At 48.0% G+C, this 27,150-nt stretch overlaps 8 protein-coding genes across 16 annotated transcripts; 3 read left to right on the top strand and 5 right to left on the bottom strand.

The window, feature by feature from the left end:
• Positions 1-2,476: 2,476 nt before the first annotated feature.
• On the bottom strand, positions 2,477-5,453 carry VhaAC39-1 (V-type proton ATPase subunit VhaAC39-1). Of its 2 annotated transcripts, XM_086827607.1 has the most exons (4): positions 5,360-5,453; positions 4,648-5,151; positions 3,457-3,965; positions 2,477-3,387 (listed from the first exon to the last, which is right to left on the bottom strand). In XM_086827607.1, exons 2-4 carry the CDS (start codon positions 4,772-4,774, stop codon positions 2,971-2,973), a joined length of 1,053 nt encoding a protein of 350 aa, XP_086683733.1. In that variant the 5' UTR covers positions 4,775-5,151; positions 5,360-5,453; the 3' UTR covers positions 2,477-2,970. The 2 variants fall into 2 exon arrangements, with proteins under 2 accessions (XP_086683733.1, XP_020807510.1); XM_020951851.2 differs by lacking the exon at positions 5,360-5,453 and having other exon boundaries at positions 4,648-5,268.
• Positions 5,454-5,565: 112 nt separating this feature from the next.
• LOC110183550 (uncharacterized) lies at positions 5,566-11,771 on the top strand. Of its 6 annotated transcripts, none has more exons than XR_002319633.2 (3): positions 5,566-8,318; positions 8,581-8,654; positions 8,726-8,973. XR_002319633.2 is itself a non-coding variant. In XM_020951847.2 (3 exons), exons 1-3 carry the CDS (start codon positions 6,690-6,692, stop codon positions 11,217-11,219), a joined length of 2,901 nt encoding a protein of 966 aa, XP_020807506.2. In that variant the 5' UTR covers positions 5,607-6,689; the 3' UTR covers positions 11,220-11,771. The 6 variants fall into 6 exon arrangements, 5 of the variants coding, with proteins under 5 accessions (XP_020807505.2, XP_020807506.2, XP_020807507.2 ...); XM_020951847.2 differs by lacking the exons at positions 8,581-8,654; positions 8,726-8,973 and adding an exon at positions 9,693-11,771 and having other exon boundaries at positions 5,607-7,568; positions 7,824-8,318; XM_086827606.1 differs by lacking the exons at positions 8,581-8,654; positions 8,726-8,973 and adding exons at positions 9,321-9,487; positions 9,693-11,771 and having other exon boundaries at positions 8,185-8,318.
• A 159-nt stretch (positions 11,772-11,930) lies between these two features.
• Positions 11,931-13,106, top strand: LOC110183538 (diphthine methyltransferase). The gene has a single exon (XM_020951838.2). The coding sequence runs from the start codon at positions 11,977-11,979 to the stop codon at positions 13,063-13,065; it is 1,089 nt and encodes a 362-aa protein (XP_020807497.2). The 5' UTR covers positions 11,931-11,976; the 3' UTR covers positions 13,066-13,106.
• Positions 13,107-13,602: 496 nt separating this feature from the next.
• Positions 13,603-16,653, bottom strand: Pink1 (PTEN-induced putative kinase 1). The gene is made up of 5 exons (XM_086827604.1): positions 16,362-16,653; positions 16,005-16,255; positions 15,759-15,941; positions 13,969-15,696; positions 13,603-13,906 (listed from the first exon to the last, which is right to left on the bottom strand). Exons 3-5 carry the CDS (start codon positions 15,921-15,923, stop codon positions 13,709-13,711), a joined length of 2,091 nt encoding a protein of 696 aa, XP_086683730.1. The 5' UTR covers positions 15,924-15,941; positions 16,005-16,255; positions 16,362-16,653; the 3' UTR covers positions 13,603-13,708.
• Positions 15,823-18,664, bottom strand: LOC110183493 (putative fumarate hydratase, mitochondrial). Its single transcript, XM_020951776.2, has 5 exons — positions 18,389-18,664; positions 18,123-18,326; positions 17,259-18,063; positions 16,005-17,202; positions 15,823-15,941 (listed from the first exon to the last, which is right to left on the bottom strand). The coding sequence occupies exons 1-4, from the start codon at positions 18,662-18,664 to the stop codon at positions 16,943-16,945; spliced, it is 1,545 nt and encodes a 514-aa protein (XP_020807435.2). The 3' UTR covers positions 15,823-15,941; positions 16,005-16,942.
• Positions 18,654-22,294, bottom strand: Fum1 (Fumarase 1). 3 transcript variants are annotated; one of them, XM_086827605.1, is made up of 6 exons: positions 21,349-21,715; positions 20,769-21,077; positions 20,558-20,689; positions 20,018-20,218; positions 19,147-19,951; positions 18,654-19,019 (listed from the first exon to the last, which is right to left on the bottom strand). In XM_086827605.1, the coding sequence occupies exons 2-6, from the start codon at positions 20,769-20,771 to the stop codon at positions 18,757-18,759; spliced, it is 1,404 nt and encodes a 467-aa protein (XP_086683731.1). In that variant the 5' UTR covers positions 20,772-21,077; positions 21,349-21,715; the 3' UTR covers positions 18,654-18,756. The 3 variants fall into 3 exon arrangements, with proteins under 3 accessions (XP_086683731.1, XP_020807437.1, XP_020807436.1); XM_020951778.2 differs by lacking the exon at positions 21,349-21,715 and adding an exon at positions 21,210-21,316; XM_020951777.2 differs by lacking the exons at positions 20,769-21,077; positions 21,349-21,715 and adding an exon at positions 21,925-22,294.
• Positions 22,295-22,361: 67 nt separating this feature from the next.
• On the top strand, positions 22,362-23,208 carry ND-ASHI (NADH:ubiquinone oxidoreductase subunit ASHI). The gene is made up of 3 exons (XM_020951779.2): positions 22,362-22,507; positions 22,633-22,862; positions 22,919-23,208. The coding sequence occupies exons 1-3, from the start codon at positions 22,423-22,425 to the stop codon at positions 23,129-23,131; spliced, it is 528 nt and encodes a 175-aa protein (XP_020807438.1). The 5' UTR covers positions 22,362-22,422; the 3' UTR covers positions 23,132-23,208.
• Mcm6 (minichromosome maintenance 6) lies at positions 23,205-25,884 on the bottom strand. The gene has a single exon (XM_020951775.2). The coding sequence runs from the start codon at positions 25,747-25,749 to the stop codon at positions 23,293-23,295; it is 2,457 nt and encodes an 818-aa protein (XP_020807434.1). The 5' UTR covers positions 25,750-25,884; the 3' UTR covers positions 23,205-23,292.
• Between the last annotated feature and the right edge of the window lie 1,266 nt (positions 25,885-27,150).

The following is a 27,150-nucleotide window of genomic DNA, read 5'->3' as shown; positions in this document are numbered from 1 at the left end:
TGAAGGAGCAATTTCCGAGCCCATAAATCATATATATTCTTGATCAGCATATACAGGCCTTTCTTTCTAGCTTTATCCGGCCGAAAAAAATTTTTTTCAGAAATTTCCCTTTTTTCGGAAAAAAGGAAAGGGGTTACATCATGAAAATTTGCAAAAATCGGCAAAAAATTCACATTTTAAATGGAGAATGCAGTTTTGTTAACCTGCTAAAAATTAACATACTGCCGCTTTCCGAATTGAAATTAATGCGTTTTTGGCTGAGTTATGAGATTTTTAAATTTTGATTTGTCGAAAAATTTTATATAAAAATATTGTTAATATCGGTATTAAAATGGTAATGGACCTTCAGTCAGAAGCTTAAAAATAACTGAAGGAGCAATTTCCGACCCCATAAATCATATATATTCTTGATCAGCATATACAGGCCTTTCTTTCTAGCTTTATCCGGCCGAAAAAAATTTTTTTCAGAAATTTCCCTTTTTTCGGAAAAAAGGAAAGGGGTTACATCATGAAAATTTGCAAAAATCGGCAAAAAATTCACATTTTAAATGGAGTATGCAGTTTTGTTAACCTGCTAAAAATTAACATACTGCCGCTTTCCGAATTGAAATTAATGCGTTTTTGGCTGAGTTATGAGATTTTTAAATTTTGATTTGTCGAAAAATTTTATATAAAAATATTGTTAATATCGGTATTAAAATGGTAATGGACCTTCAGTCAGAAGCTTAAAAATAACTGAAGGAGCAATTTCCGACCCCATAAATCATATATATTCTTGATCAGCATATACAGGCCTTTCTTTCTAGCTTTATCCGGCCGAAAAAAATTTTTTTCAGAAATTTCCCTTTTTTCGGAAAAAAGGAAAGGGGTTACATCATGAAAATTTGCAAAAATCGGCAAAAAATTCGCATTTTAAATGGAGTATGCAGTTTTGTTCACCTGCTAAAAATTAACATTCTGCCGCCTGCCGAATTCAAATTAATGCGTTTTTGGCTGAGTTATGAGATTTTTAAATTTTGATTTGTCGAAAAATTTCATATAAAAATATTGTTAATATCGGTATTAAAATGGTAATGGACCTTCAGTCAGAAGCTTAAAAATAAGTGAAGGAGTGTTAATTTAATGGCTCCTTCACTTGCTTTTGAGCTTCTGACTGAAGGTTCATTACCATTTTTTAGTCGATATTAACTGTATTTCTATATACGACGAATCAAAATTTAAAAAATTCATAACTTAGTCAAAAATGCATTAATTTTAATTCGCAAAACGTCATTATGTTTATTTTTAGCGGCTCAATAAAACTGCCAAAGGTTTATGGGGTCGGAAATGGCTCCTTCACTTTCTTTTGAGCTTCTGACTGAAGGTACATTACCATTTTAATACCGATATTAACAATATTTTTATATGAAATTTTTCGACAAATCAAAATTTAACAATTTCATAACTAAGTCAAAAATGCATTAATTTTAATTCGGAAAGCGTCCTTATGTTTATTTTTAGCAGCTCAATAAAACTGCATACTCCATTTAAAATGTGAATTTTTGACCGATTTTAGTAAATTTTAATGATGTAACCCCTTTCCTTTTTTTCAGAAAATGGGAAATTCCTGAAAAAAAATTGTTTTGGTCGGATATAGCTAGAAAGATTCGCCTGTTGATGCTGATCAAGAATATATATGATTTATGGGGTCGGAAATGACTCCTTCACTGCGTTAGAAGCTTCTGACTGAAGCTATAATACCCGCAAGGGGCAGAAGAAATCTAATAAATTAAATAACCTTGATATATATGGCTGGTTGAAGCTTCTTTCAAGAATATTGACTACAGATGCTTAATTTAGTTCGCTTTTCTACTCCACAGACCGTAGATTATTCCAAGTTTATGATAAAATAGAGGCTGTGGCCCTGTCTGTTGTGGATGTAATAGGGAAAAGCTTTCTACGCCAACGAAAAACCTGTTTCGACGCCTTTTATCCAGTATTTATATAACCCTATAACGACGACGACGACTCTTGATTATTATTTGTCCAATCGATTGACATTTCTGGCTTTGGCTAATGAAGAAGCATCCAAAAGACATACCACCGATTCACCAACAAAAAAGCAACATATTCAATTTGGAATTAAATTATGCAAAATAAAAACAGAGAAACAAAACAAGAAAGTGGTTATAATTTACTTCAAAAGCGAGACGGTTAATGTTTAGAAAGGTTATTTCGGGTTTCTACAAAGTCCAACTGCCTCGCTTAGTAGAAGTATCTATATTTGAAGAAAATTTGTATATATAATTCAATTTTAAAAATGTTTACTATATCGGATCAAAATAATCAAAAAGAGACAACTTTTTTGTTCGATATGTATAAATTCACGAATAATTTGATAAAATATGAAGCGAAGCTCTTTTTTCTTGATAAACCTTTCTGACTCACTTTCCTGACTCATTGGGAGAACAAAAGTAATTTAAAAAAGAATGCCTTGTTTAAGGGAATGTTTGAAAACATGTTTTAATAATTGATTTATCATTCACATATGTGGTTTTTATGTTTTTTATGTTGTTTGTTGCTGTATAGGTATGCATTTGTTCTATATAGTAGTTAACATATGGGCGCTGATGCTTTCCTTTCTTTTCTACAATCAATTTGAACTGCTTTCGTTCTTTTCGATCATTTATAATTATACATATGTACACAAACACGATAGATATCTCCCGAATACACATATATATATATAATATAGCGAGGCCAATCGGGGAGAGAGTGGCGGAGAAAACGGAGGACACTTTGAACACTTGATAAAATTATAATAATACTCGTAACAAAACCACATACAGCGTATCATAATATATAATATACATTAAACAATTGCATAACAAGGGTATGGGAGGGGGGACGAACGAATAGAAAAAAAAAAACAACATCTCGAAAGGCAGGAGAAAAAAAACACGTATAATAATTATTTGGGAGCCACTGCACTTAGAAGATGGGTATGTAGTTGTCGATTTTGGCGCGATGCTTCTGGGCGACGCACTCGGCGATCCAGACAATGTTGCGGCACTCCTGCTCCTTGAGCTTGAGATACGCATAGAAGACACCAAAGTGGAACTGCTGCAAGAAGGCGTACACGTTCAGCTTCACCTCGTGCTCAAAGAACTTGTCCTCCAGCGTCTTGTCTCCGGGATTGTTGCCAGAGCCATCGAACAGGGCAGCATACTCCGCATAATACTCGGCCACGGTCTTCACCTGCTCGTAGTCATCGGCCCGAGCGAGGGCGGCCAGGCCATCGGGGTACATCTTGCCGCAGTTGGGATACAGCTTGGCACGGTCATCCTTGGACAGCTCCGTGCCAAAGGAGTTGATGGTGATGATAATAGCACGACGATCGGCCTCGAACTGCAAAGGTAAGGAGATATAAGGCACATTAATAAGAGGGGACGTAAAATGAAAGAAAATATAACTTACAGCCAAGATCTCGCACATAACATCGGCGGTGGCGCCGCCCATGTTCTTGCAGAAGTTATAGAAAGCCTCCAAATACGCCTTGTAGAGCGTGTTACGGATGATCTCAATGTTCATCTCGTCCAGATCCTGCTCCGAAATGCAGTCAACGAAGAAGGGAGCCAGCGGTGTGTCCACCAGCACTGCGTTGTACAGCTCCGCGGGCGTCGACGCCACATGGATGGCCTCCATCTGCTCGAAACTGCCCAGGGGATGGCATTTGGGTATCAGCTCCGAAATGGGACGCTGGTGCAGCGTGCCAGTGATCAGCAGAATGATGTTATCGATCATGTAGCCGTAGGTGATAAAGTCCAGGAAGTTGGACAGCGGCTCGACGGCATGGTTGCGCATGTGCTGGAACTCAATTACCAACTTCTCGCGCAGCTTGTCGTCGATGACGGAGACGGACAGCGGTGAGGGTTCGTTGGCCAAGAAGCTGCCATAGTCCGTGCCCTGCAAGTGCAGTTTTAGATCTGCAAAAGAATGGAAGGGTTAATAATACATTTATTGAAGTCAGAGCGGAATAAAACTTTAAATTTCATGTTTATTTCTAAAGTAAACTTTTTAAAACTATTTTTTAGGGTTTTTGAAGATTAAAGAGCGGAAAAAACTTAAATATTGTATTTATTTGTAAAAAAAAGTGCGTTCTTAAGGGTAATAGTCTGTTTAAAACTTTTAAAAATATTAAGTTACTATTTTTACTGAAAGAAGTCGAATCACACTAAACAATTTTGTTAAATCTGCTTGAAATATCTCAAAATCAACTCAAAACAAGGCTTTTAAGAACCTTTCATTCAAAAAAAAAACTTATTAAGAATCATATTATGCATGCTCCGAAAAACAAGTGAAAAGTCTTTCCACCTGCTCTTTGTTATACCCATAATGTTTATGTTTCAAGGCACAGGCTGGTATTATCATAGTTATCAAGGTTTTTAAGAATATTCTCAGTTAAAAAACTGCGAAAAAACGTCAACAAATCACAAGACAAGCTTACACACACACATACGCAGGCATAACAGCAGTGCATACACACAAACGCACGCTGCTGTTATCGGCCTGGTCATGTGACCGTGCGGGCGTGTGCGTGTGGGGGACTGTGTGGAGTAGGAGAAGCAGCCCCCCTCCGGGCCATTGGGGCAGGGAAACGGTACTCACCCTCCAAGGTCTCGCATTGCACCAGATTCAGGTAATCCGCCTGCTTCAGGATGCCGCACTTGAAACCGCGGCACAGACCCTCCAGATAGCCATTATCGATGTTGAACATGAATCCCGAGCTATTCATTTTGACACACGCACACAAACACAGACGCACAGAGTGGGTGGAGAGAAAAAAAAACCAAGACGGCGAGTGACAAAGTGCCTGCTTTCTGCTGCGGTTACTTGTCGCTTTTTGGCTGCTGCACTCGCTCCTCGAGTTGCGCGAATTGTGTGGCGAAAGGCGTGGAGTTCGAAGCGAAACGACGGTGAAAATTCAACTTTTTTTCTTTCTGTATCGATTGGGAGTCATATGATTTCAACTAGAGATGGGCTGAGCACAGAGTTGCAAAAACATTGACGGTGCTATCGGTAAGATGCGATACCGATTGACGCTATTTTCCAACATCAGCTCCAAGAGTGGGACGGACACATTGTTAAAGTAGAGCGTTGTTAGGCTGGAAACTGGAGTAGTATGGATAATATATATCGAAATATATGATTTTAAGAAAATAAAGTTTTTTATTTAAATATCTCTGAAAAAATCGTATCCTGATATCGATATGTGTAATCATCAATACTATTATAATTTGTTATACAAAGGGGTGGAGGTGAATAACTTTGATGAGTAAGGTAGGAATCTTAGCTGTGGTCAAGAGCATAATAAACAAACCTGGGGTTATTTAATGCGTTTTATTCTAATCTAAAGTAATCACAACATATCTTAATGATAACAGAACGTATCCAAACGATACTTTAGTATGGACAGGGGGTGCATTTTATGTTTTGCTCTTACTGCAAGGAAAAAGTATCGCATACACCCAGATAGTTTTTACGATACTTTTCATATCGATACAAGTTTCTCTCCCGGGTAATCGAAAAGTAGACGACAAGCAGACGCAGCAATATATACATACACACTTTTTTGGTTATTTTTTAATGTGTGTTTGTTGACGGCGCAATATTTGCCTGCGCGTATTGCCGGAAATTTAGCGCGTTTTTGCCCCCACCTAACTCGTTGGACACATCACGGTGAGCAGCAGGCGGCTCTTATTTGATGGCGCTGGTTACCAAAACAAGCGCGGCGGCCGCTGATGTGTGGCGGATTTATATGTGAGGCGATGCCGACATCCCCAGTCCCGGCAGCCAAAGCTCGCATCTTCTTCTTCTTCACATTGCGCACCCCGATCAGGAGCACGGCTTGGAGCGGCGCCACCAAATGATTGGGGGCCATTAATGAATGCAAAACTTTGGCGAAAGAAGAGGAAAGCAAATACAACAAAGATCTTTGTGCGAAAGGCAAAAATAGGAGCGGAAAAAACCACGCACACACGTAAGCTTCGCGCTTGTATGTGTTGGCGGTGTGCAGGTGTGCGTGTATGTGTCGGAGCTGATTTTACTGTGTGTGTGTATGTGTGTATAATCATGTGAAAAATCGATTGGAAGCACTGGCAGAGCGCAGCAGCGGCGCCAATTGTCGCTTACAATCGAGCAAGAAGAAGAATAAGAAGCAGGAAAAAGAAATTAAAGAAAAAGGAACAAAGTGGATAAGTGGATCCGGGACTCGGTTCCATTACAAGCACAAGCAAAAACCGATCGCCGCTAAGGAGAGGCCATCGCAATTGTAACAAAAAGAGACTTTGCGGACCCAGCAAGCGAACTGGGAGAGACGGCGCAAGCGGTGGAGAGAGCGCAGCGCAGCCAGCCAGCACACACATATTTCTTTATATAACTACCAGGCGCCGCCGCCAATTCGGAAACGGCCCCAAAACAAAACAAACAGAAAGAGCGACGAGGAGCGCGGGTAGCGGACAGATCCGTTTCGGCCATTAGATGCCATCGAAGCGCCTGTGGCGATCAGCGAAGCGGCGGCAAGAACAAGAACAAGCTAGGGAAGAGCAGCCACAACGGGCAAGAAACAAGAAACAAGAACAAACAAAACAACCCTGTTGACCTGAACCCGCAGACGACAATTTCGATTGTTGTTTAGGCTTTGACGAATAATGGAACCAGATCCCAATGGGATAAAAATAGAGCCCACACTTGACCACCACCAACAGCAGCAGCAGCAGCAATACGCGACCCATGTGCTGGCCATCAATGGACCCAATACACGCCTTCTCATCGAGCATCCCTCAGCGCTGTTGGTACCCCTATCCACGCATCACCAGCAACAGTTGCAGCTCCAGCAACAACAGCAGCAGCAGCAACAGCACGTACAGCATCATCAGTTCCAACAGCAGCAGCATCATCTCCAGCAGCAGCAGGAACAGCTGCAGTTCCAGCATCAGCAGTTGCAGCTCACTCTGCCCGCCGGCTACGGCACCCACGCCACTCTAAAGCAACAACAACAGCAGCAGGTGCAGCAAGTGCAAGTGCAACAGGCAACGACAGCCACACCGTTGGGACCACCGAGCAGCGTTAGCGCCAGCTCAGCTTCCATTACCGGCACCTCCACGACACACCAGCAGCGCTGGAACGAGAGCCCCGAGGCACGCCAGCGCCGCCTGGCCAGAAATGCTGAAAGGATGCGCGAGCGGCGACAGCGCGAAAGTGAAGAGGAGTACCGAAAGCGTTTGATACGTAACGCCGAGGCCAATAGGCAGCGGCGACAAAACGAGTCAGAGATTGAGCGGGCAATGAGGTTGGTGCGGAATGCGGCCAGGCAGCGCCTGCGCCGCGCTATGGAGTCGTCCGAGCAGCGGGCCAAGCGTCTGGCCAAGCTGGCCGAAAGAATGCGCATGTATCGGGCCAGCGAGACGTCCGATCAGCGCAAGCTGCGACTGGCCGAGATGGCGGCCAGGGCGCGACAGCGCATCGCCAATGAGTCGCCGGAGGAGCGGAAGGAAAGACTGAGAAAGCTGAACGACTACGCCAAAAAGGTCAGAGAAAAGAAGAAGGTACTGAAGCATGTGGTGCACAGTGGCGGCGGCGGCGGTGGATCGTCGTCGGTGCTAATCACAACGCCGACGTCGTCCTCCTCCTCGTCAACGGAGCTGCACCAGCACCATCAGCACCACCAGCAGCAGCATCAGCAGCAGCAGCAACAGCAGCAGCAGGTGCTGGCTGTTGCAGCAGCGGCAGCCGCAGCGGCGGCAGCCAATTGTACTAACGAACACACTATCAATCTAAACCAGGCGTCGACATCGGACAACGGAGGAGGAGCTGGCACGCCCCAGCCCACGGCCGAGGATCAACAGCAACAGCATCTGGTCACTGCTGCCGCTTATCAGCAGCATCAGGCCCTGGCTGGAGTGGAGTACATGGGCCAGGGCATGTTCCTTACACCCGGATCCCTGCGCGGGCCCATGCAGCTCAAGCAGGAGCCCCTGACTTCCCAGCAGCAGCAGAACCAGATAAGCCAGCAACAGTTGCAGCAGCAGCAGCAGCGATACACCATCGCCGCCGGTCAGCAGCAACAGGTGACTGCCGCTCTGCTCGAAGGCACCGAGCCCGGTAGCATTTTTGTCCAGCAAATTTATGGCGATGACGGCGGCGCCGGCAAAGGAGGCGGCACAGCCACCAAGCTTCTGCAGGCGCATGTGCCGCATTTTAGCATCGCGACCACAGGAGCCGGCGGTCAGTTGGAGCTCTATCCGCACAAATATTCCGCCAAGAAGCAGGAACTTCAGGTGCGTATGCAACGACAGAAGAAAAAGGGATCGGGTATCTGAAAAGAGAGTAGAGCACACAGTCTCCTTTAGCGGCGGGGTCTAACCCAACACACACCGCACACACACATCATAATAATTTGTTTAAAGTTGTAGATATTTTCGATATGATATTGTGCGATTTATCATATCGCAGATTTTTTTCCCTTCGATATACTTCCCTATTAAGAGGCAACCTCTGACAACACCCGATACATGTTGATTCTTCTCTCTGATTCTCCAGTTGCAGAGAGCCAATGAAAAGTAGCACAAAGTTGCTCTGGATGCGCCAGTTAAGCTCTTTCTCTCCTCTCTCTGGTAATCTATGAAATTTTCCAAAAAATAAAAAAACCTCAAAGAAAAGAACATTCAAATATTATTCCTTGCAGTTGGCGAACTCAACTGCTGGATTGATAATTGAAACAGACAGAATATACATATGTAAAAGGAAGTGAAGGAAGAGTGCCTGCTCAGCCTTGTTTCTCAAACGAAGGAGAATTTTCCCTTCTCCTCACTCTGGTTTATCCTTTTTGTTAATTATAATAACTTAACCAACTAGTTTCTAGAGTGTAGATAAATGTAGCCTTGTAAAAACCAAGCAAAATATGAAAGAAAATAATTAAGATACAAAGAAAAACGTTTATATTTATTCGCTTTGAAAAGCAACGAATTTTATTTAATGAAGTGTGTTGTGTGTGTTCCCTGTATCTCTTTTCCTTTTAAACAAAACAAAAATAACCATATTTAATGCAGTCTCTAGAACTAACACAAAACAAACAATCTTATTATGACATGGTTATATTGTCAGGTTTAGGATCAGAAATTTTTAATCTAGTGGTATTTTGACATATTTGTGTAAGGCAAACCCAATTTGTAACAGTTTAATTCCCAAACTTCAAGGGTATAAAAGCTTCGGGATCCCAAAGTTAGTTTCCTTTCATGTTCAAAATAAATGTCACCGGTAAGGAAAGCCTTTCGTCACAGAATCACATGAAACTTGATCATCAGATGTAGCAGGCTAGCAAGAAATCAAAAATATAGTCTACAAAAGATAGAAGTTTCCCAGGATGAAGGCTTATATTGACCAAAACAAAGATGAAGTTGGCAGAAGAAAGGGTAGCCGGTGTTTGTATGGGGCAGCTCTGATTCAGGTGAATATATGAAATTGAATAAATGAGTTTAAAGTATATAAAATGTAGAACCTTAAATATCAGGTAAAAGTAAGCTTAAGTTGTGGCTAAGCATCTAATACATAGAACTAGAACCTGAACCAACTCACCCAATGCCTTTCCTCTCTCTCTCTCTCTTTCTTTCTCTCTCTTCCTTTCTCTTTCTCTTTCCTTATCCCTTTTACAGTCGGACAACGATGCTCCGGGTTCGGGAGGCAACGATAACAGCGGGTCTGTTAGTCTGGGCCACAGCGAGACCAAGGTTATTGTGACCACAGGCGATCATCAGAAGCTGCTAAAGGCAGCAACGACGACGACAACACCGCTGTACAACCAATTCCCCTACTTGGCCACCTTTCCGGCGGGCAACACGGCCAGCGGCAGCACCACGGCGACGACGACGGCGGCTGGAACAACGGCAACGGGCGCCACCACTACCTACTATCCGATGTACCACAATGGCTTCCAGATCGGGATAGGACCGAATGCGGTGCCACCACCTTTTACACCGGTCCACTTTGCCAATGCCAGTGGCGCCAACAGCCCCACCGGGGGGCAGTACAACATACTGGCCACGACCACGAATCCTACACTAACTGTGACCGCCGGACTGGGGCAACAGCAGCAACAGGAGCAGCAGCAGCAGCAACAACCACAGCAGCAACAGCAACATATTGTGACCACTACGCCGGGCAGGGGCAGGCCGCGAAAGCATCCGCTGGCCCACGAGGAACAGCTGAAGGTGAACAGTCTCCTAGAGCAGGAGCTTAATCAGATGCTGGCGGCTCCACAGCTGGCCACGAACACCCCGCGGAGGGGCAGGCCCCTCTCCCAGCCAACGCAGCAACAGCAGCAGAATCACGGCCAGATACATGTACATTCCACGGCCGATGGCGACAGCCGGACTCCAGTGACGCCGCGACGCAGTGGTGCGAACAAATACGAGACGGAGGAGGAGAAGCGCCTACGGCTGGACAAGATGGCTGCCCATCAGCGAGCGGTGCGGGCCAATGAGACCCCTGAGCAGCGGGCAACGCGACTTCAGAAGCTCAGTGAGCGGGCGCGCCTGAAGCGGGCCCAAATCCGTGCCACCGAGAACACGGAGGAGCGTAAGGAGCGCTTATCCAAGCAGGCGGAGTATGCGCGCATGCGTCGTATGCGGAGTCACACGCCGAGGAGCAGCAGTGCCACCAGCGCCGAGTTCCGGGCAAAAACCGAGGAGGACGACGACGACGACGAGGACACGAGCACGGAACAGTTGTATGAAAGCGAACCGGGCACGGCCACGGGCAGCGATAGAGGTGGCGGCGGCAGCGGTGGCTTTGTGACCGTGGTGAAGACGGACTCCCAACTGGATGATGGCGATGGCTCCAATGAGCTGCCGCCGCTGCAGCTGCAACAGCACGAGCTGCAACAGTTGGCCCAGCAGCAGCACTCTCATCACGAGGCGATTGTGTTGAATCAACAGCAGCAGCAGCACCAGCACCGCCTGGTGTCCATCAGTCAGCACCAGCAGCCCCATCAGGGATTCAGCAAGCTGCAAGTGGTTAAGGACTATGCCAGCACAGCAGCCGGAGCAGCAGCGGCAGTGACATCCACGGCAGCGTCGGCAACGGGTGCAGCTGGTTCTGGCGGCGGCAATGGAACCGGTGCGCCCGAGAACAACGACATGCTGAAAATACTCGAGCCGATCATCGTCATGAAGACCAAATGAGGAACGCGGCGGCGTCACAACGCCACCAGTCGCTAGGCGGAGAGCTGTCTAAACGATGGTGGCCTATAGGAGGCGAAGGACAGATTGCACAAAGAGAAAAAGGAGGAGAAGGAGAAGAAGATATCTGCACGAATCGATTGTCTATAGTTATGATTAAGAGGATTTTTTTAACTTGTTTTAAATGTATGTCGACGAGGCCATTGCCTTCGTCGGTGTTAGAGAATGTAAAAAGCTAGAGCAGATGAATGAGTCAGGTGCAATAGCTGCTGCTATTATTGTGTGTAAGCCAGTCTCCAGGGTACTGTGACGCCCCCCAAGAGTGACCCCAACCCTCTAATGAGATCCCTTACAAATCGAGGATGAAGTTGGAACCCGGATCGCAGGCCATGCAGCAAAACTAGAGGGGTAAGCGAGTGACGAGATCAACTAAACCTAATCCAGAATATGTAGCGCGTAAACAGAGCACTAAGTAGTTGTATGTAATAACTATTAATTTTTTAAATTAGCAAAACAAAAAAAACGAAAATAACAAATAAATCTAATAAGATAAAATCGATGTTTGGGTTATTTTATGGATATGTTCAGGTTGGAACTAAATGTTGGGTTGGAGCAGATCTGTTTTAAGGACTGCTTCGCTCTCCCAGAAACAAACGCCTAGAGATGATAAAATCAAAAGAGCAGCACCTTGCATAGCGGCACCATGAATCAGCCCTGGTGCTGTCATCGAATATTCGTTCTGTTATCGATAACACCGGCAATGGCGCTGTTCACAACATTGCACAGCGAAGATACGGAATACTCAGCGGATTCCGTTGAGTGGCTGTCTCAAGATGGCCTGGAGTCGGGATACTTTGCCTGCGGCACCTACCAGCTGGTCCAGGCAGAAGGAGAAGCCACCGAGGGGCAGTCAGGGCCGCGTCCGCGCAAGGGCCGTGTGTACTTGTATCAGTTCGGGGAGGGAAAGGAAACTACGCTGGAGCGGCTGCAGTGCATCGAAACTGCTGCCATACTGGACATGAGGTGGCTGCCAGCTTGGAGCAGCGACTGTGGAGCCCAGCTGGCCACCGTTAACTCCGTGGGTGAACTAGAGGTGTACGAGTTTGACGCTGCCGAAAAGCAGCTCAGGAAACGCACGTGTCTGTCGCTCAAGGAGGCGGAGGGAGAAGAGCAACCACTGGCCTTGGCACTGGACTGGCGGCAGCTGGAGGAGGAGAAGGAGCACGTTCAGCTGGCCATTTCCGATTCCAAGGGCGGCCTGAATCTCTTCGCATACTCACCCAACGGCGGGCTAACGCGCCAGCGCTCCTGGTCCGCTCACGGCTTCGAGGCCTGGACGTGTGCCTTTGACCGCTGGTCGCCACATCTACTGTATAGCGGCGGCGACGACATGCTTCTGCTGGCCCACGACCTGCGCACGGAGCAGCGGGCCTGGACGAATCGTGCCCACATGGCGGGCGTCACCTGCCTACTGAGTCATCCGCGGCACGAGCACCATCTGCTCACCGGCAGCTACGACGAGCAGCTGCGCCTGTTCGACACCCGGTCCATGAAGCGAACGCTGGCCGAGCACAACCTGGGCGGCGGCATCTGGCGACTCAAACCGCATTCCGTTCGGTCCGACCTCATCCTGGCCGCCTGCATGTACACAAACTTCAGTGTGGTGCAACTGGATGCCAAAGAGCCGGCGCTACGACTGCTGGGTGCCTACGAGGAGCACAAAAGCATTTGCTATGGTGCAGATTGGGCACCCAGCGGGCCAGAAGACAGCGATGGCCTGCTCACCATGGCCACCTGTTCATTTTACGACCACAAACTCTGCGTTAGTCGCGTGGAACTTAGCCAATAAATCAAATTGCTTTTATATTATAATTTTTTTTTACCAAAATAGGATAATATTGCTGTTTTTTTAAATTTAACTGTAAAAGGCTAAATTTAGCTATATTCCGCCGTTATCGGTCTATCGTTATCACTTGTCAGGCATTTCAGATTTACCATCTCTAGCGTGGCAAAAAAGGAAAACAATTCTGATTTTAATTCTTGGGCATTAATTTAATAAATCAAACACAATACCATAAGAAGCATTGACGAATTTAAGTAGAGAATCAAATACCCAACTCTGCAATGCATACGCATGTTGAATTTCTGGATTCGAAGCTGCAGATCCTTCAGGAGATGAACAACAATATTAAAAAATTATCTGAGACCTCCATGGCGAACGTTGAGCAGACGTCCTTGGAGGCTGAAGCTGTTACCGAGCGCTGCCAGCAGTTAGTTACCGATTTGGCGGATGAGCTCCATGAAGAGCAGTTGCTTCTGAACGAACTAAATCAACTAAACGAGCTGCGGCGGCAGCTGAGTAAATTTCACGACTAAATTCCACGGATAATTTTGAATTGTTTTATAAATACATATGTAAAATATATTGGTATCACACGCGTTTTCATTTGATTTTCTCAGAGTAACAAGTAGATGACTGGATGCATCTCCACCTACAACGCGACAGCGTTCTGGATCCAGTTGAGGGCGCCGCGAATGCGACGCAGACGGGCGCGTGCCAAGAAACTGCAGATTAGAAGGTATTCAACGTAGGCGCGCCTGCCGCTAGCAGACACTGGTGATGCTCCGTCCAGCTGAGGACGTCCCTCGCACATCAGCTTGGTGGTCAGCGAGAGGAGCCACTGGAGGATCTGCCAGAGAGGGGGAATTTGTGGTCAAGTTTTGTAAATCTATTGGTTATCAATCTGCTTACCTCGGAGCTGTTGGGCATGCCGCCCGCCTTGAGCCACTTGGAGGGGGCCCAGAGGAACAGCTGCACCACATTAGCCGCTATGTCCGGACTGACCCTTCGGGATGGATTGGGATTGAGGATGTTGTACACCAGCTGCTGCAGCAGTGGCGGGCACGCATCGCTCATCGGCGGCAGCTGCTCCGGCCGATAGTCGCTGTTACGCAGCGAATGGGTCAGCTCTCCGCGCTCCAGGGCAAGGCCACCGCTGTTCGAATAGAAGGGATTGCGGCTGCCAAAGATCTCGTAGGCCAGGGCTCCGCATGCCCACAGATCCGCCTTGTCGTAGTTGAGCACGGCAAAGGGGCCGGGGACCATGTTGATAATCTCCGGCGCCATCAACGCTGCATTCCCGCCCTTGTCAATGTCGTGGGAGACATAGGGCAGACGCAGGCCGTGGATTTTGTCCGCCAGGCAGCAGCCGAAATCGGAGAGCACCAGTACGGCGGAGGCATCGTCTTGTAGATCGATCAGTACATTGTCCGACTTGAGATCACGATGGGCGACGCCATGACGGCTCAAATGGGTGACGGCCTCAAGCATCTGAGCTAGTAAAAGAATCCGGGTGCGGGTGCTCAGCTCCTGGGTGTCGAGGAGGCCGCGCAGGCTGTGATCGTAGCGTTTCATCAGCAGATACAGCGACATGTTTCGTCCATAGCCGTGCGGATTGATCCTCTGGGGCTGGGCCACCGGATACAGGACATTTCCATCAGGAAAGTTGCCTACCTCGTCGCAGAAGAAACCGAACATGCAGACAATGTTCGGATGCGGCGGCAGGGTTAGGGTTTGGTTCTGCAAGAGACGCTCCCACTCCTCGGCGGCAGGATTCATGCGACGCTGACGCGCCGGCACCGTCTCCTTGTACATGGCCCGGAGTATGGACAGGGCGTTGCTCTGGATGTCATAGTTGAACATCATCTTCAGGGCCAGCGGATAGTTGTCCGTGGAGGGATTAAGTCTTGCCTCCGCCAAGAGATTATGCGCTGGCTGCTGCTGCTGCTGTTCCTCTTGCTGCTTCTCCAGTTCGCCCACAAAGTCACTCGCCGCCGAGGGCTGGCTATATTGAAATATGTTGTCCACGGAGCCGCCAAAGTTGTGCACGAAGCGGGACATGTTCTGCAGAGGCGACATCATCTCCCTGGTAGTCCAGCTATTGGGGGCCATGGCTGGCACCGGCAAGGGGGCAGCAGGATCCAGTGTAGACTCAAGTGCCTTCGCATCAAGGTTCGCTGAGGCATCCTCCTTCTTAAAGTTGGCCGCGTAGACAACCGCCGCACATCCCTTGGCTATGGCGGGCCCAACATCCAAGTTTTCAATGGTAAACTTACTGTCCAGGTTCTCGGAGATCCCATCACGATTCCAGGCGCTCTGCAGGCGACTGGCCGCCTCGCGTATCTCCCAGCACACGCCCTCCAGCTCATCCTCTTTGCTCAGCACCCCCGTGCCAGAGGCCAGGCTGACGCCGACCAAGGCAAAGAATGGAGCTGAGTCGCCGAAGAAGAGCCTGCGTGTGGCTCGCTGGCGCAGCTCCTCCGAGTACTGGGTGGTCACCCGGCTGAGGATGTTGTCAATGAAGAGTTTTCGTGCATGCTGGCCGACGCGGAACAGGCCATTGCTGTTCTGCAGCGGAGCAATGGGCGTGACAGTGGCCGGATTGGGCGCTGACTTTGCTGCCGACGGCTGTGCAGCGGTCTGGCGGGGGTAACGGCGGATTAACAGGGCTTGATTGTGCAACAGGAGCGACAGTAACTTACCCGCACGACATTGGCGGCGCTGGAGGGTAGGGGAAAGCCTCGCTTGCTTCTTGTCCTCACTTGGTTTTGGTCCAAAATGTTGGCGTGTATGTCACGTTTACAGTAGCTGCGCAAAATGTAGCGACCATGTTTGATCAGTCGCACGGTCAACAGTCTCACAGACATCTTTCCGCCCGCCCGGACCTGCAAATGGTCCCAGGAAAGACCATCAAGATCAATTTTCACCTTTAACTTAAAAAAATTCACCTTTTATATTCCGTTTCTGGTCTTTTTTCGTTTATCGCTCTTCCTCTTTTTCCTCGCGGTCACTGTCGCTCATGTGTGCGATCGATAACTCGATAACAAAACAGCTGGTGTGCGGGCGGTGTATCGGTGTGTGTGTGTTTTGTTTTTGCGTCGCAAATTTGATGTTGCAAGGCCGACAGCGGTTGGTGGGGGCGGGGTGCTGCAAGGCAAAACGGTCTGTCGAACAATCCTAGCCGAAAGGTTTTCTGGTTCTATTTAGAAAAATAAGTTATCTCTATTGTCAAGGGGGCAAGAGAAGGGGGAATAGATTTTGAGCAGTAGTTGGTCCGGACAGATAATTTACGAAAGCCGACTTGCCTTGCTGGCTGACTTAATCACTTGGGGTTGCTTTGCTTGCGTTCGAACTTCGAATCGTTAATACATCGATAATTTTTCGTTAGATAATCGGCTTTTCAGCTCTGGCTGCAAACTTAATTTATGGCTGTATAACACATGTGCTCGACACAGATATAAAAACGGCTGCTGGTTTTAATTTTTAAAGCACTTTTTTTTTGCTCGCCGAAGAGCAGGATTTCGTGATAAAAACAAAGAAAAACACTTAAAACCAGTACGAACAGTGTGACCACATACAGTACTGACCAATGTTACCACAATGTTATGAATTTAGCAAAGAACTCAACCAAGTTATAAGCTGGAAATAATTTTTAAAATTTTATATATTTATTAGTTTTCACATAAGTGAAATTATAAATACGTTAATACAATTAAAAACATTAAAATTAAATAAGAATACGGTCAACGACAGCCCTTAATAGTTCAAGCCATGAAAGCTTTGGTGTGGTCACACTGAAAACTGACAATTTCTTACCGCCGAAATTACTAAACGTTACTAAAAACGTAAAATTTAGAATTAATAGGTCTGCAAGATAAGTTTCTGACTATTTGGGTCCCAGCATCTTCCTGGGGTCGACCCACTCATTGAACTGCTCCTCGGTAATGCCGGTCTTGAGGGCCTCCTCCTTCAGCGTCGTCTTGTTCGCGTGCGCCGTCTTGGCGATCTGGGCGGCCTTGTCGTATCCAATGTGCGGATTGAGGGCCGTCACCAGCATCAAGGACTCGTTCATGATCTTGTCGATGACGTCCTTGTTGGCCTTAACCCCCTCCACACAGTTATTGCTAAAGGACATGCAACCGTCACCTGTCCAGGAGAGGGTTGAGCTGCTTGAGCAGCGAATGGAGATGGGGTCTACTCACCTAGCAACCGGATGGAGCGCAGCACATTGGACACAATCAACGGCTTGAAGACGTTCAGCTGGAAGTGGCCGTTGGCGCCGCCAATTGTCACCGCCACCTGGTTGCCCATCACCTGTGCACACAGCATGGTCATCGATTCGCACTGCGTCGGGTTCACTTTGCCAGGCATAATGGAGCTACCAGGTTCGTTCTCCGGCAGGGACAGCTCACCGAGGCCGCAACGCGGACCCGAGCCCAGGAAACGAATATCGTTGGCAATCTTCATCAGACTGACTGCGATCGTGTTGAGGACGCCATGAACCTCCACCATGGCGTCGCGAGCGGCCAGCGCCTCGAACTTGTTTGGCGCCGACACGAAGGGCAGGCTGGTGAGCTCCCCGATTCGCTTGGCCACCTGCTCGGCGAAGCCCTTTTGTGTGTTCAGCCCAGTACCGACAGCGGTGCCGCCTATGGCCAGCTCGTAGACACGCGGCAGGCAGCCCGTGATCCTGTCCAGACCGTAGGTCAGCTGTTGGGCAAAGCCACTGAACTCCTGGCCCAGTGTCAACGGCACGGCGTCCATCATATGCGTTCGTCCGATCTTGATGATGTCCTTGAACTCGTTCGACTTGGCTTTAAGGGCATCTCGCAGGTGCATCACCGACGGAATAAGTCGCTCGTTCAGCTCCATGGCCACGCAGATGTGTATGGCTGTGGGGAATGTATCGTTGGAGCTCTGCGACTTGTTTACATGGTCGTTCGGGTGCACTGGTGTCTTGGAGCCCAGCTCGCCGCCCAGCATGCGGATGGCAGCGTTGCTGATTACCTGGAAAGAAGGAGCATGGGAATGATCACAGTCTGGGCTTAGCCCAAGCGCCGGCTCACCTCATTAGCGTTCATGTTGCTCTGGGTGCCGGATCCCGTCTGCCAGATGACCAGCGGAAAGTGACCCTGCCTGTAGAACTTGCCCGATATGACGTCGTCGCAGGCACAGGACACCACTTCGGATATCTGCGGATCCAGGCCAAAGTTCCTGTTCACCTCGGCACAGGCCTTCTTCAGTATGCCCATGGCCTGGATCAGGGGCATCTAGGCGGGCAGTTAAAAGCAGGATCAGGAGTGTCTGCTATCGCTCAGGTGCTACTACCTACCGGCATGGTCTCGGCGTAACCGCCAATGGGGAAGTTCATCTTGGAGCGCATTGTTTGAGCTCCATACAGCCTGTTCGCCGGCACCTTTAGCTCCCCGAAGGTGTCCTTCTCCAGCCGGAACGTGTTCTTGTCCCCCTCCTTCTTCTTGTTGTTCTTGTGGAAGAAGCGCCGTGTCCTACCCACCTTTTCCGCCCGCACGTCCACCACCACCCAGAAATGACGCCGGGCCAGAAAGACATGGCCCGGCTGGACAGTGGCCACGATGTGCTTCAGCATTTTCTCAGTTTTATTCAGTTGTTGTGGGTCAGAGTGTGTGTGTGAGTTCGATACAGTGTGTGAGGCGACAATGTAGTCCTACTTCGTAGGGCCTACTTGGGTCCCAGCATCTGCTCGGGGCGCACCCACTCGTTGAACTGCTGCTCAGTGAGGTAGCCCAGGTTGATGGCTTCCTCCTTGAGGGTCGTTCCATTCTTGTGCGCCGTCTTCGCAATCTTGGCGGCCTTGTCGTAGCCAATATGAGGATTAAGGGCCGTCACCAACATGAGGGATTCGTTCATGATCTTGGCAATGTTCTCGCGGTTCGCCTGGATGCCGTTCACGCAGTTGGCAGTGAAGGTGCGGCTGCCATCGGCTGGAAAAGAGCAGTCGAAGTTTAATTAGTAACTGAATGCACAAAGCTGGAGAACAGAGAACCAATGTGACCACTACCCTCTTCAAAAGAGAGCAGCGGGTGTCTCGCTCTCTTTCAATTTACTTACACAGCAGTCGGATGGAGCGCAGCACATTGGACACAATCAGTGGCTTGAAGACGTTCAGCTCAAAGTGGCCGTTGGAGCCGCCAATGGTCACCGCCACCTGGTTGCCCATCACCTGAGCAGACAGCATGGTCAGCGATTCGCACTGCGTGGGATTCACCTTGCCGGGCATAATGGAGCTACCGGGCTCGTTTTCCGGCAGCGACAACTCGCCGAGGCCGCAACGCGGACCCGAGCCCAGAAATCGGATATCGTTGGCAATCTTCATCAGACTGACGGCGATAGTGTTGAGGACGCCATGAACCTCCACCATGGCGTCGCGGGCGGCCAGCGCCTCGAACTTGTTAGGCGCCGTCACGAAGGGCAGGTTGGTGAGTTGGGCAATCTTGGCGGCGCACTTCTCGGCGAAACCCTTGCGGGTATTCAGACCAGTGCCCACGGCAGTGCCACCCAGGGCCAGCTCGTAGACGCGCGGCAGGCAGGCATCAATGCGCTCCTGGGCATAGGCCAGCTGCTGGGCATAGCCACTGAACTCCTGGCCCAGGGTCAAAGGTACGGCGTCCATGGTGTGTGTGCGACCGATCTTAATGATGTCCTTAAACTCCTCCGACTTGGCCTTCAGAGCATCGTGCAGCGTCTTGATGGCCGGCTTGAGGTTATTGTTCAGCTCCAGGGCCACCGAAATGTGGATGGCGGTGGGGAAGGTGTCATTGGAGCTCTGCGACTTGTTGACATGGTCGTTCGGATGAACTGGCGTCTTGGAGCCCAGAGTGCCACCCAGCAGCTCAATGGCGCGATTGCTAATCACCTGAAAAGGACGAAATCAAAGGCTATTAGTGAGGAATAGAAGAATGCAAAGAGAGAGAAAGCTCACCTCGTTCACATTCATGTTGCTCTGGGTGCCGGAGCCCGTCTGCCAGATGACCAGCGGGAAATGATCATCGTACAGCTTGCCGGAGATCACATCATCGGCTGCCTTGGAGATGGCTTCGCTCACCTTGGTGTCCAGGCCGAACTCCTTGTTCACCTCGGCGGCGGCCTTCTTCAGTATGCCCATAGCCTGGACCACGGGTTTCTAAGGATAGCAAGAAAATGTGATTTAGTTAATATGATTAATTAATATGGAAATATAATTGTATTGGATTTTTCTTTGGAAACCTAGCTTTCTCTTTTCCATATAAGGAAATGTACTCAACTGATCTCTGAGAAGCAATAACATAAATAAATAAATCTTGTGACGCCTTAACTTGAATGCCTTTTAGATAATACAGAAGATTTAGCACCCATTTTGTACTCTTAAACACACATTTTAAAGCCTGTTAATTTGTTTTATCGGTGCTAAAACTAGCTACTGCCCTGAGTCAGCTAAATATAGGTTTTCTTTTTGGTAAGCCAACAAAGGCTATACACTCACTGGCATCCGCTCGGTGGCCCCACCAATGGGAAAGTTGATCTGGGAGCGCATCGTCTGGGCGCCATAGTACTTGTCCGCGGGCACCTTTAGCTCGCCAAAGGTGTCGCTTTCCACGCGGAAATCCTGGGAGGCCTGAAAGAGAAAGAGAGAGAGAGGAAAATAATCAGAATTGAGTGTGAGCTTTTAAAGGGAGATCCGATGCGATCCCCACCATTATGCGAGAGATATAGGCTAGAGATAACTGAAATCAGAGGACGACCACTCGTCCACGGCTGCTGCTCAGAGGTGACTGAGGCGATAAGCGACGGAGCGGCAATAAAACTTGAGTCGAAACGAGGCTCTAGATGGAAATATCAGGAAAAAATACATAATAAAATAAAATCATTGCTCAGCAGAGTTGTCAAGTGCGAAATGGAAGAGGAGGGGTGACGACGACGACTCTTCCCAGCATGGGGTGCTTGCTTGGCTAATCAGCTTGGGTCTGGCCATATTTGTGGAAATCTTATTAAGAATTTCTTATCTGTGGAGTAAAAGGTATTGTTTTTCCCATTATTTTGAATACAATATAAAATAAATTCGTTAATTTGTATACAAAGAAAAATAAATCAAAGTAATTATTAAAGAAATGCCAATTTGAAAACCCCCGATTAACCTTAAACCCTGCAAAAGCTATTCTTTTGCCACTGAGTGTCTCTAATGAGTGCGTTTTTTTAATCTCTGAACGACTTCCACTATCTGAGAGCTAAGCCGGCAGACTGGAACTATCACGAGTGCCGGACACACCTCCTTACCAGCATGAGAGCAAGACCCTGGTAATCAGAGCAGAAAAGGGAGAGTATTTCAGGTGTCGGCTGCTGCCAAAGCCATGAATAAGCAATTAACCGGTTTAGAATTCAATTGCCGGCACACATTTCTTGTTTTTTTCACCGAATTACAACTTGTTTCTCGAGTTTTGTGAGTTTTTTTTTCGCTGTTTGTTTTGGCTGCTTCACATGTGACTCAAGAAGTAAGCAGCTGGAAAGTGTGGAAGAGTGAGTGCGAAAAATCAATCTAATTGGAGTGAAGAGCGTTTCACTCAATATGCTTCCCGGGGGAGCGAGCAAGGGAGATTTTGTGTGCACTTTCCAGGCGCACTCTCTGGATGTGGATGCTTCTATTGTATAATGATTACGAAACGCCGGTTATTTGTTATTCCCACCTATCATGTATCACTAATTAAGTTAATTAAAGGACAAATGGCTAAGAGTTTTATGGTTTTGTTGCCCAGCAGAAGTGCAACGACAGCAGCAGCCATTACATAAGGCCCACAGGCGACGGCGGGTGTGGGTGCGGGGGGAAACGGGGACACACTTGTGTGCAATCCTTACCAGACGCTGGCTGCCGGCGGACGCGGCCCAAGGCTTGGCCAACTGTTGCACAGAGCGGAGCGAGGAACGCTGCAGAAGCGGTAGCACCATTTTTCCAGTTACTTTTATTAGTTGTTTATTAGCAGCAAGAAATTCTGGCCAACTTTTTCGCGCTCTCGATCACTTTCTCGCGCCGCAACAACAAAACCAGCAGCGGGCCGATAGGCACAACGCTATCGATAGGTGAGGCCATTCAAAATACTTCAATAAACACAACGAAAAAACACTGATAATCATGTTGGTTTGGCATCTACTAGAAGAAATTTAAAACCTTTTCTCAGTAACACATATAGCGTTAACTTTGACAATAATAAATACTAACGATTTTCCCAGAAACATCGATAGGCGATAACAACTATCGGTGGCTGACCATCCACAGCTGCCCAACAGCTGTTGTCTCTCGCCTCCTCCAACTTTGTTGTAAGAAGAAAATATTGCGAATTTCGAAGAGAGCCTGCGATGTCGGCGTTTGTGAAAACCGTGTGCCTGGCCCAGAAGCTCTGTGTCGCCAATCCAGCTTTGGCCCGCCAGGCGGTGCGCAGCAGTAAGTATCGGCAAAGCCTCTAACCGGGCCCGAGAAGGTCAGCTTTATTCTGTTTTTGTTTACGTAACTTTGTCTCGTTTTTTGTTTCTCCCTTTCATTGCTCCCCCTGCCTTCCGCCTGACCAGTGGCTGGTTGGAACAAGGACTTCAAGCCCGCCCCGTACCCGAAGACGGAGAAGGAGCGCCTGGAGGCAGCCAAAAAGTACTATCTGCTGCCGGAGGAGTACAGGCCGTATGCGGACGACGGCCTGGGCTATGGAGATTATCCAAAAGTCGGCGGCGGCCTGGGCGTGGAGGCCAAGGACAGCTACTATCCCTGGGACTATCCGGAGCACAAGCGCAACCATCACGAGCCTGTGAGTACAGCATAGAAGCTCTTGATGCAGTCACTAAAGCAGTATTTTCCTGATAGATTTCAGCGGATCACGATCTGTACAGCGAGGATCGTTACTCGCAGGCGGAGCAGCCCCGCTACCAAAACTCCTACTACTTCCTGTGCTTTGCCGGCGTGATGTCCGGCTGCCTGGCCTTGTACTATTGGCTGGAGGACAAGAAGATGTACCGCCCGGTGGCCGCCAAGCAGTATCCTGGCGATGGCGTCAAGCACTACACCTTTGAGAAGTAGAAATGAACATCCATCTCCGACTTCTTGTATCATCTAGCCACGCATATTCTGTACAATTAAAAGGGAAAGAAACTAGAGATTAACCTTTATTTGGACGACTCTTAGCTTAGGTCTAGGCTTAGGACTAACAATAATGGAAAAAAAATTGAAAGTGGCGGATGTTACTCCACAATGTAGTTGGGATGCACCACCAACAGCGGATCGTCTTCGGTCGGCGGCTCCTCGTCGCCCTTACCTTTAGATTGCGGCTTCAGCGAGCTGGTCTTGAGGGGAATGATCACCTGGTCATGATAGATCAGGCGATCGATCAGCTTCTCGATGAGGTTCTTGCGCGAGATTAGCTCATCCTCGGACTCGATCTGCTCGGCCACCTGTTCCAGATACCAAGTGACAACGTCGCTGCGCTTCATGCCGGTGTCGGTGCCTTCCACCTCGCAGCGTGCCTCCTCGCCGCGCATGTGCAGCACCAGCATTGTGGAGAGGTTCTTGTAATCCTCGAACGACAGCGTGAACTTCTTCTTTTGCGGAACAGAGGCCCCACCCTCGGTGTCAATATTGGCGGCAGCTCCATTGTTCTCCATATCCAGGTCTGGCTGAATGCCATCATCGATATCCATATCGAGAGCCTGGTCCTGATCATCATCCAAATGGATGTCGGGCTGTTCCACGCGGATGATGGACTTGTTGAGCAGCCGGAAGGCCTCCTTGACGTGTCGTTCGAGCACACGATTGGAGCACTCCAGCTTGGCCATGGCCTCGCTCAGCCGTATCATGGACTCCAGCTGGCGCACCGTAATCCGCCAGGTGCTTCGCCCCGCCGTGCCTGTGTCGCGTTGCCTCAAGTGTCCATAGTTCTCCACGAGCAGGCGACCGGCCTCCTGACCTATAACAGGCTTGAACTGACGGGCAAAGGTCACATAGCGCAGCACTTCTTCGCGGGTATAGGCCCGCTCCACGGACTCCTCAATGTTTGAGTGCAGATCGACAATCTTACGGGCAATGGCATAGTCCACCACCTCGTTGCACTCGTCGACCAGGATAAAGAAGAGATCAAAGCGGGACATAATCGGTGCCGAGAGTTGTATATTCTGCTGCAGGCTCTTGGAGCGATCGTAGCGACCGTTAATCGGGTTGGCGGCGGCTAGAATCGATGTGCGGGCATTCAGGGTGGCCCGGACGCCGGCACGAGCAATCGAAATGGTCTGCTGCTCCATGGCCTCGTGTATGGCCACCTGGTCGCGCTGATCCATCTTATCGAACTCGTCAATACAGCAGATTCCATTGTCTGCCAACATCAGGGCGCCCGCCTCAATCACAAAGTCGAAGCTCTCCTCGTCACGAACAACGGCAGCTGTCAGACCCGCCGCCGATGAGGCCTTGCCGGAGGTATAAATAGCACGTGGCGAGAAATCCGAGACCTGCTTGAGGAACTGCGACTTGGCCGTACTCGGGTCGCCCACGATGCACACATTGACATCGCCACGCAGGGAGGTCTTCTCCGTAGTGGTCTTGGCCACGCCGCCAAACAGCTGCAGGAGTATGCCTCGCTTCACCTCGTCATTTCCATAGATCGATGGAAAGAGGCTGCTGATAAGATTCTGGTACAGATTTCGGTCCTTGGACATCTCGTAGATCTTGTGCCATTCGGCGTCCGTCATCTGCTTCTTCATGTCCTCTGCGGTGACCTCCGACATGGGCAGATCCGTGCCACCAAACCGAGCCGTTGTGGCCTGAACGCTGCAAGCGAGGAAGGCCATGCGGTAGTTAAGCTCACGCATTCCAAGAGCTTTCAAGCCGGTCACACCCTCCATGCCCTCGCCGGGCTTGTGGCGAGAACCCGTTTCCGTCTTGGTGCCTGCCGTGGCCAGCACACTGACGTCTGGGACGACAATCAGGGTACCGGTGAAGTCGTAACGATCACCGGCCTGTACGGTCTCCACCAGCTCCGAGCGCAGGATAATCTCCACGGCGCGCGGTATGCAGCCCCGTGGCAGCTCCGCCTGTGTCTCCTGGATGCGTATCTTCTGGAAGTCCAAGAACAGGCTCTTCTCCACGTCCAGCATGAAGCGACGACGATTGGAGCAGACGGGATTCCGGCAAATGGTCGGGTTGGTGAACTTAAACTGCTGCTCGACATTCCGGATCTCCGTCTGGCAGTCCAGACACATAAACGTGCCCGAAACGAGCTCGGGATGAACGGGATGCGTGCGCACCACCTGGCCGGAAATGCGGATCAGCGTGCCGATCTTGGAGGTGGTCAGATCGCGCACCTTGTGACGCGTGGGCACCTCCGTAAAAGCCACATAGCAGTCCTTGCTGGTCTTCAAGCCGATGCGATCCTTGACATAGTTGGACACCGATTGGCACAGGAATGGGTAGATGTGGTAGTACTCTTCGATGATGGCCGTCGCCAGGTTCTGGTCGTACTTCTCCACATCCTCGAAGCTCACCTCGAGGGTGCAGCGATCGGGCGACTCCAAACTGGCCGCCGGCCGCGTGTACTTGATCTCGCCGTCCTCCTTGAACTCCTCGAGAAAATCCTGGAACAGCTTCTGGGCGCGGATGCCCACCTCGTCTTTGACGCGCAGCTGGCCGACTTGAGCATCTGCTACATCCATGGTATTTGGCTGTTTGCTTTTTCGGTAAATAAACGAGTTCCAAAAAGAGGTGTAAACTGAACGCGCAATTTGTTGTTTGTGTCCGCGAAATGCTATTTACAGCTGCGTGCCTACCCGTTTTGGCGCCTTTTTCAGAGGCGCAACTAAAAGCGATGTCTCGATAGTATCGATCGTACCATACATCGGTAGTATTATTTATTAATTTAATGTAATAATAATAATTGTATTTATTGTGCATATTACGTATTACACAGTTAATGATTTAAAAAATTATAGCCTCTACGAGGTGACGGAAAAATCTACATATGGTCTCTTATACCCTCGGAAAGTGGGTCAGAATGCAGAATTGTCGCTAAAATTAAAATTAAAATTTGAAAATCGAAAACTTGAATTAAAAAATATATTTTAGATAAGATATGGGTTAAAAAATAACCATGTTAAATTTTGTAAACTTTTCTGTTTTTAAGTTAAGAATTAGTTATTCTTCTTATTTTTGTAAAATTGTTGTGTTTTTTTTAATTTTAATTCTAATTTTACGAAACTTAGATTTAAATGAATACAGGGGCCTGCTTAGAAATGGATAATATTAAAAATAAAACTTTTTGCTAAGTTGTATTTCGATAGTTCAGCAACTAATCCTCTATTCGCATATTACCACACAAGGCTTCATCTTCTCAACTGGTAATTGTGATAAAAAATATTTAAATATATTATTATGTTTATATATTCCGGTCTAAAAAGACCTTGCAGGGGTGTACAAAAAACAGACAAATGTAATTATTGTATGTTAATTTTTATTAAAAAATTAATTAATTATTAAAATAAAAAATTTATTACTTACTATATTTATATAAATTTTAATGAATAAAGGGGCCCGAAATGGCCTTTTTAGAAATAGATTATAATAAAAATAATACTTTTTGCAAAATTGTATTTCGATAGTTCAGCAACTAATGCTTCATTCGTATATTACCACACAAGGCTTCATCTGCTCAACTGGTAATTGTGATAATAAATATTTAAATATATTATTATGTTTAATGTTCCGGTTGAAGATAATTTAGTTAAATTTAATTTAATTTAGTTACTGTATGTTAATGTTAATTAAAAAATTAATTAATTAATAAAATAAAAAATTTATAAATTTATATATTTATATAAATTGTTTACAAAAAAACCATTGCGGTTTTGTAAGAAAAAAATTAAAATTAATATTTTTAAAGTAATATATTTAATATAATTTAGTTGTGACAGTTGCGCGGGCTGGCAACGCCCCGGCTTAGGGAGTCCGGCCACCTTATAATATCGATGTTGGAAATCAATATCGATAACGCCTATTGATAGCAATTGGCAATGAAATCCAGATCCGGTGCTGCCAGACTATTGTTTCACTACTCTTAT

Source organism: Drosophila serrata, unplaced genomic scaffold (genome assembly GCF_035046125.1).
Source record: "Drosophila serrata isolate PLE 108 unplaced genomic scaffold, ASM3504612v1 contig_176, whole genome shotgun sequence".
Lineage (NCBI taxonomy): Eukaryota > Metazoa > Arthropoda > Insecta > Diptera > Drosophilidae > Drosophila > Drosophila serrata.
This window is presented reverse-complemented; position numbering and strand designations above follow the sequence as displayed.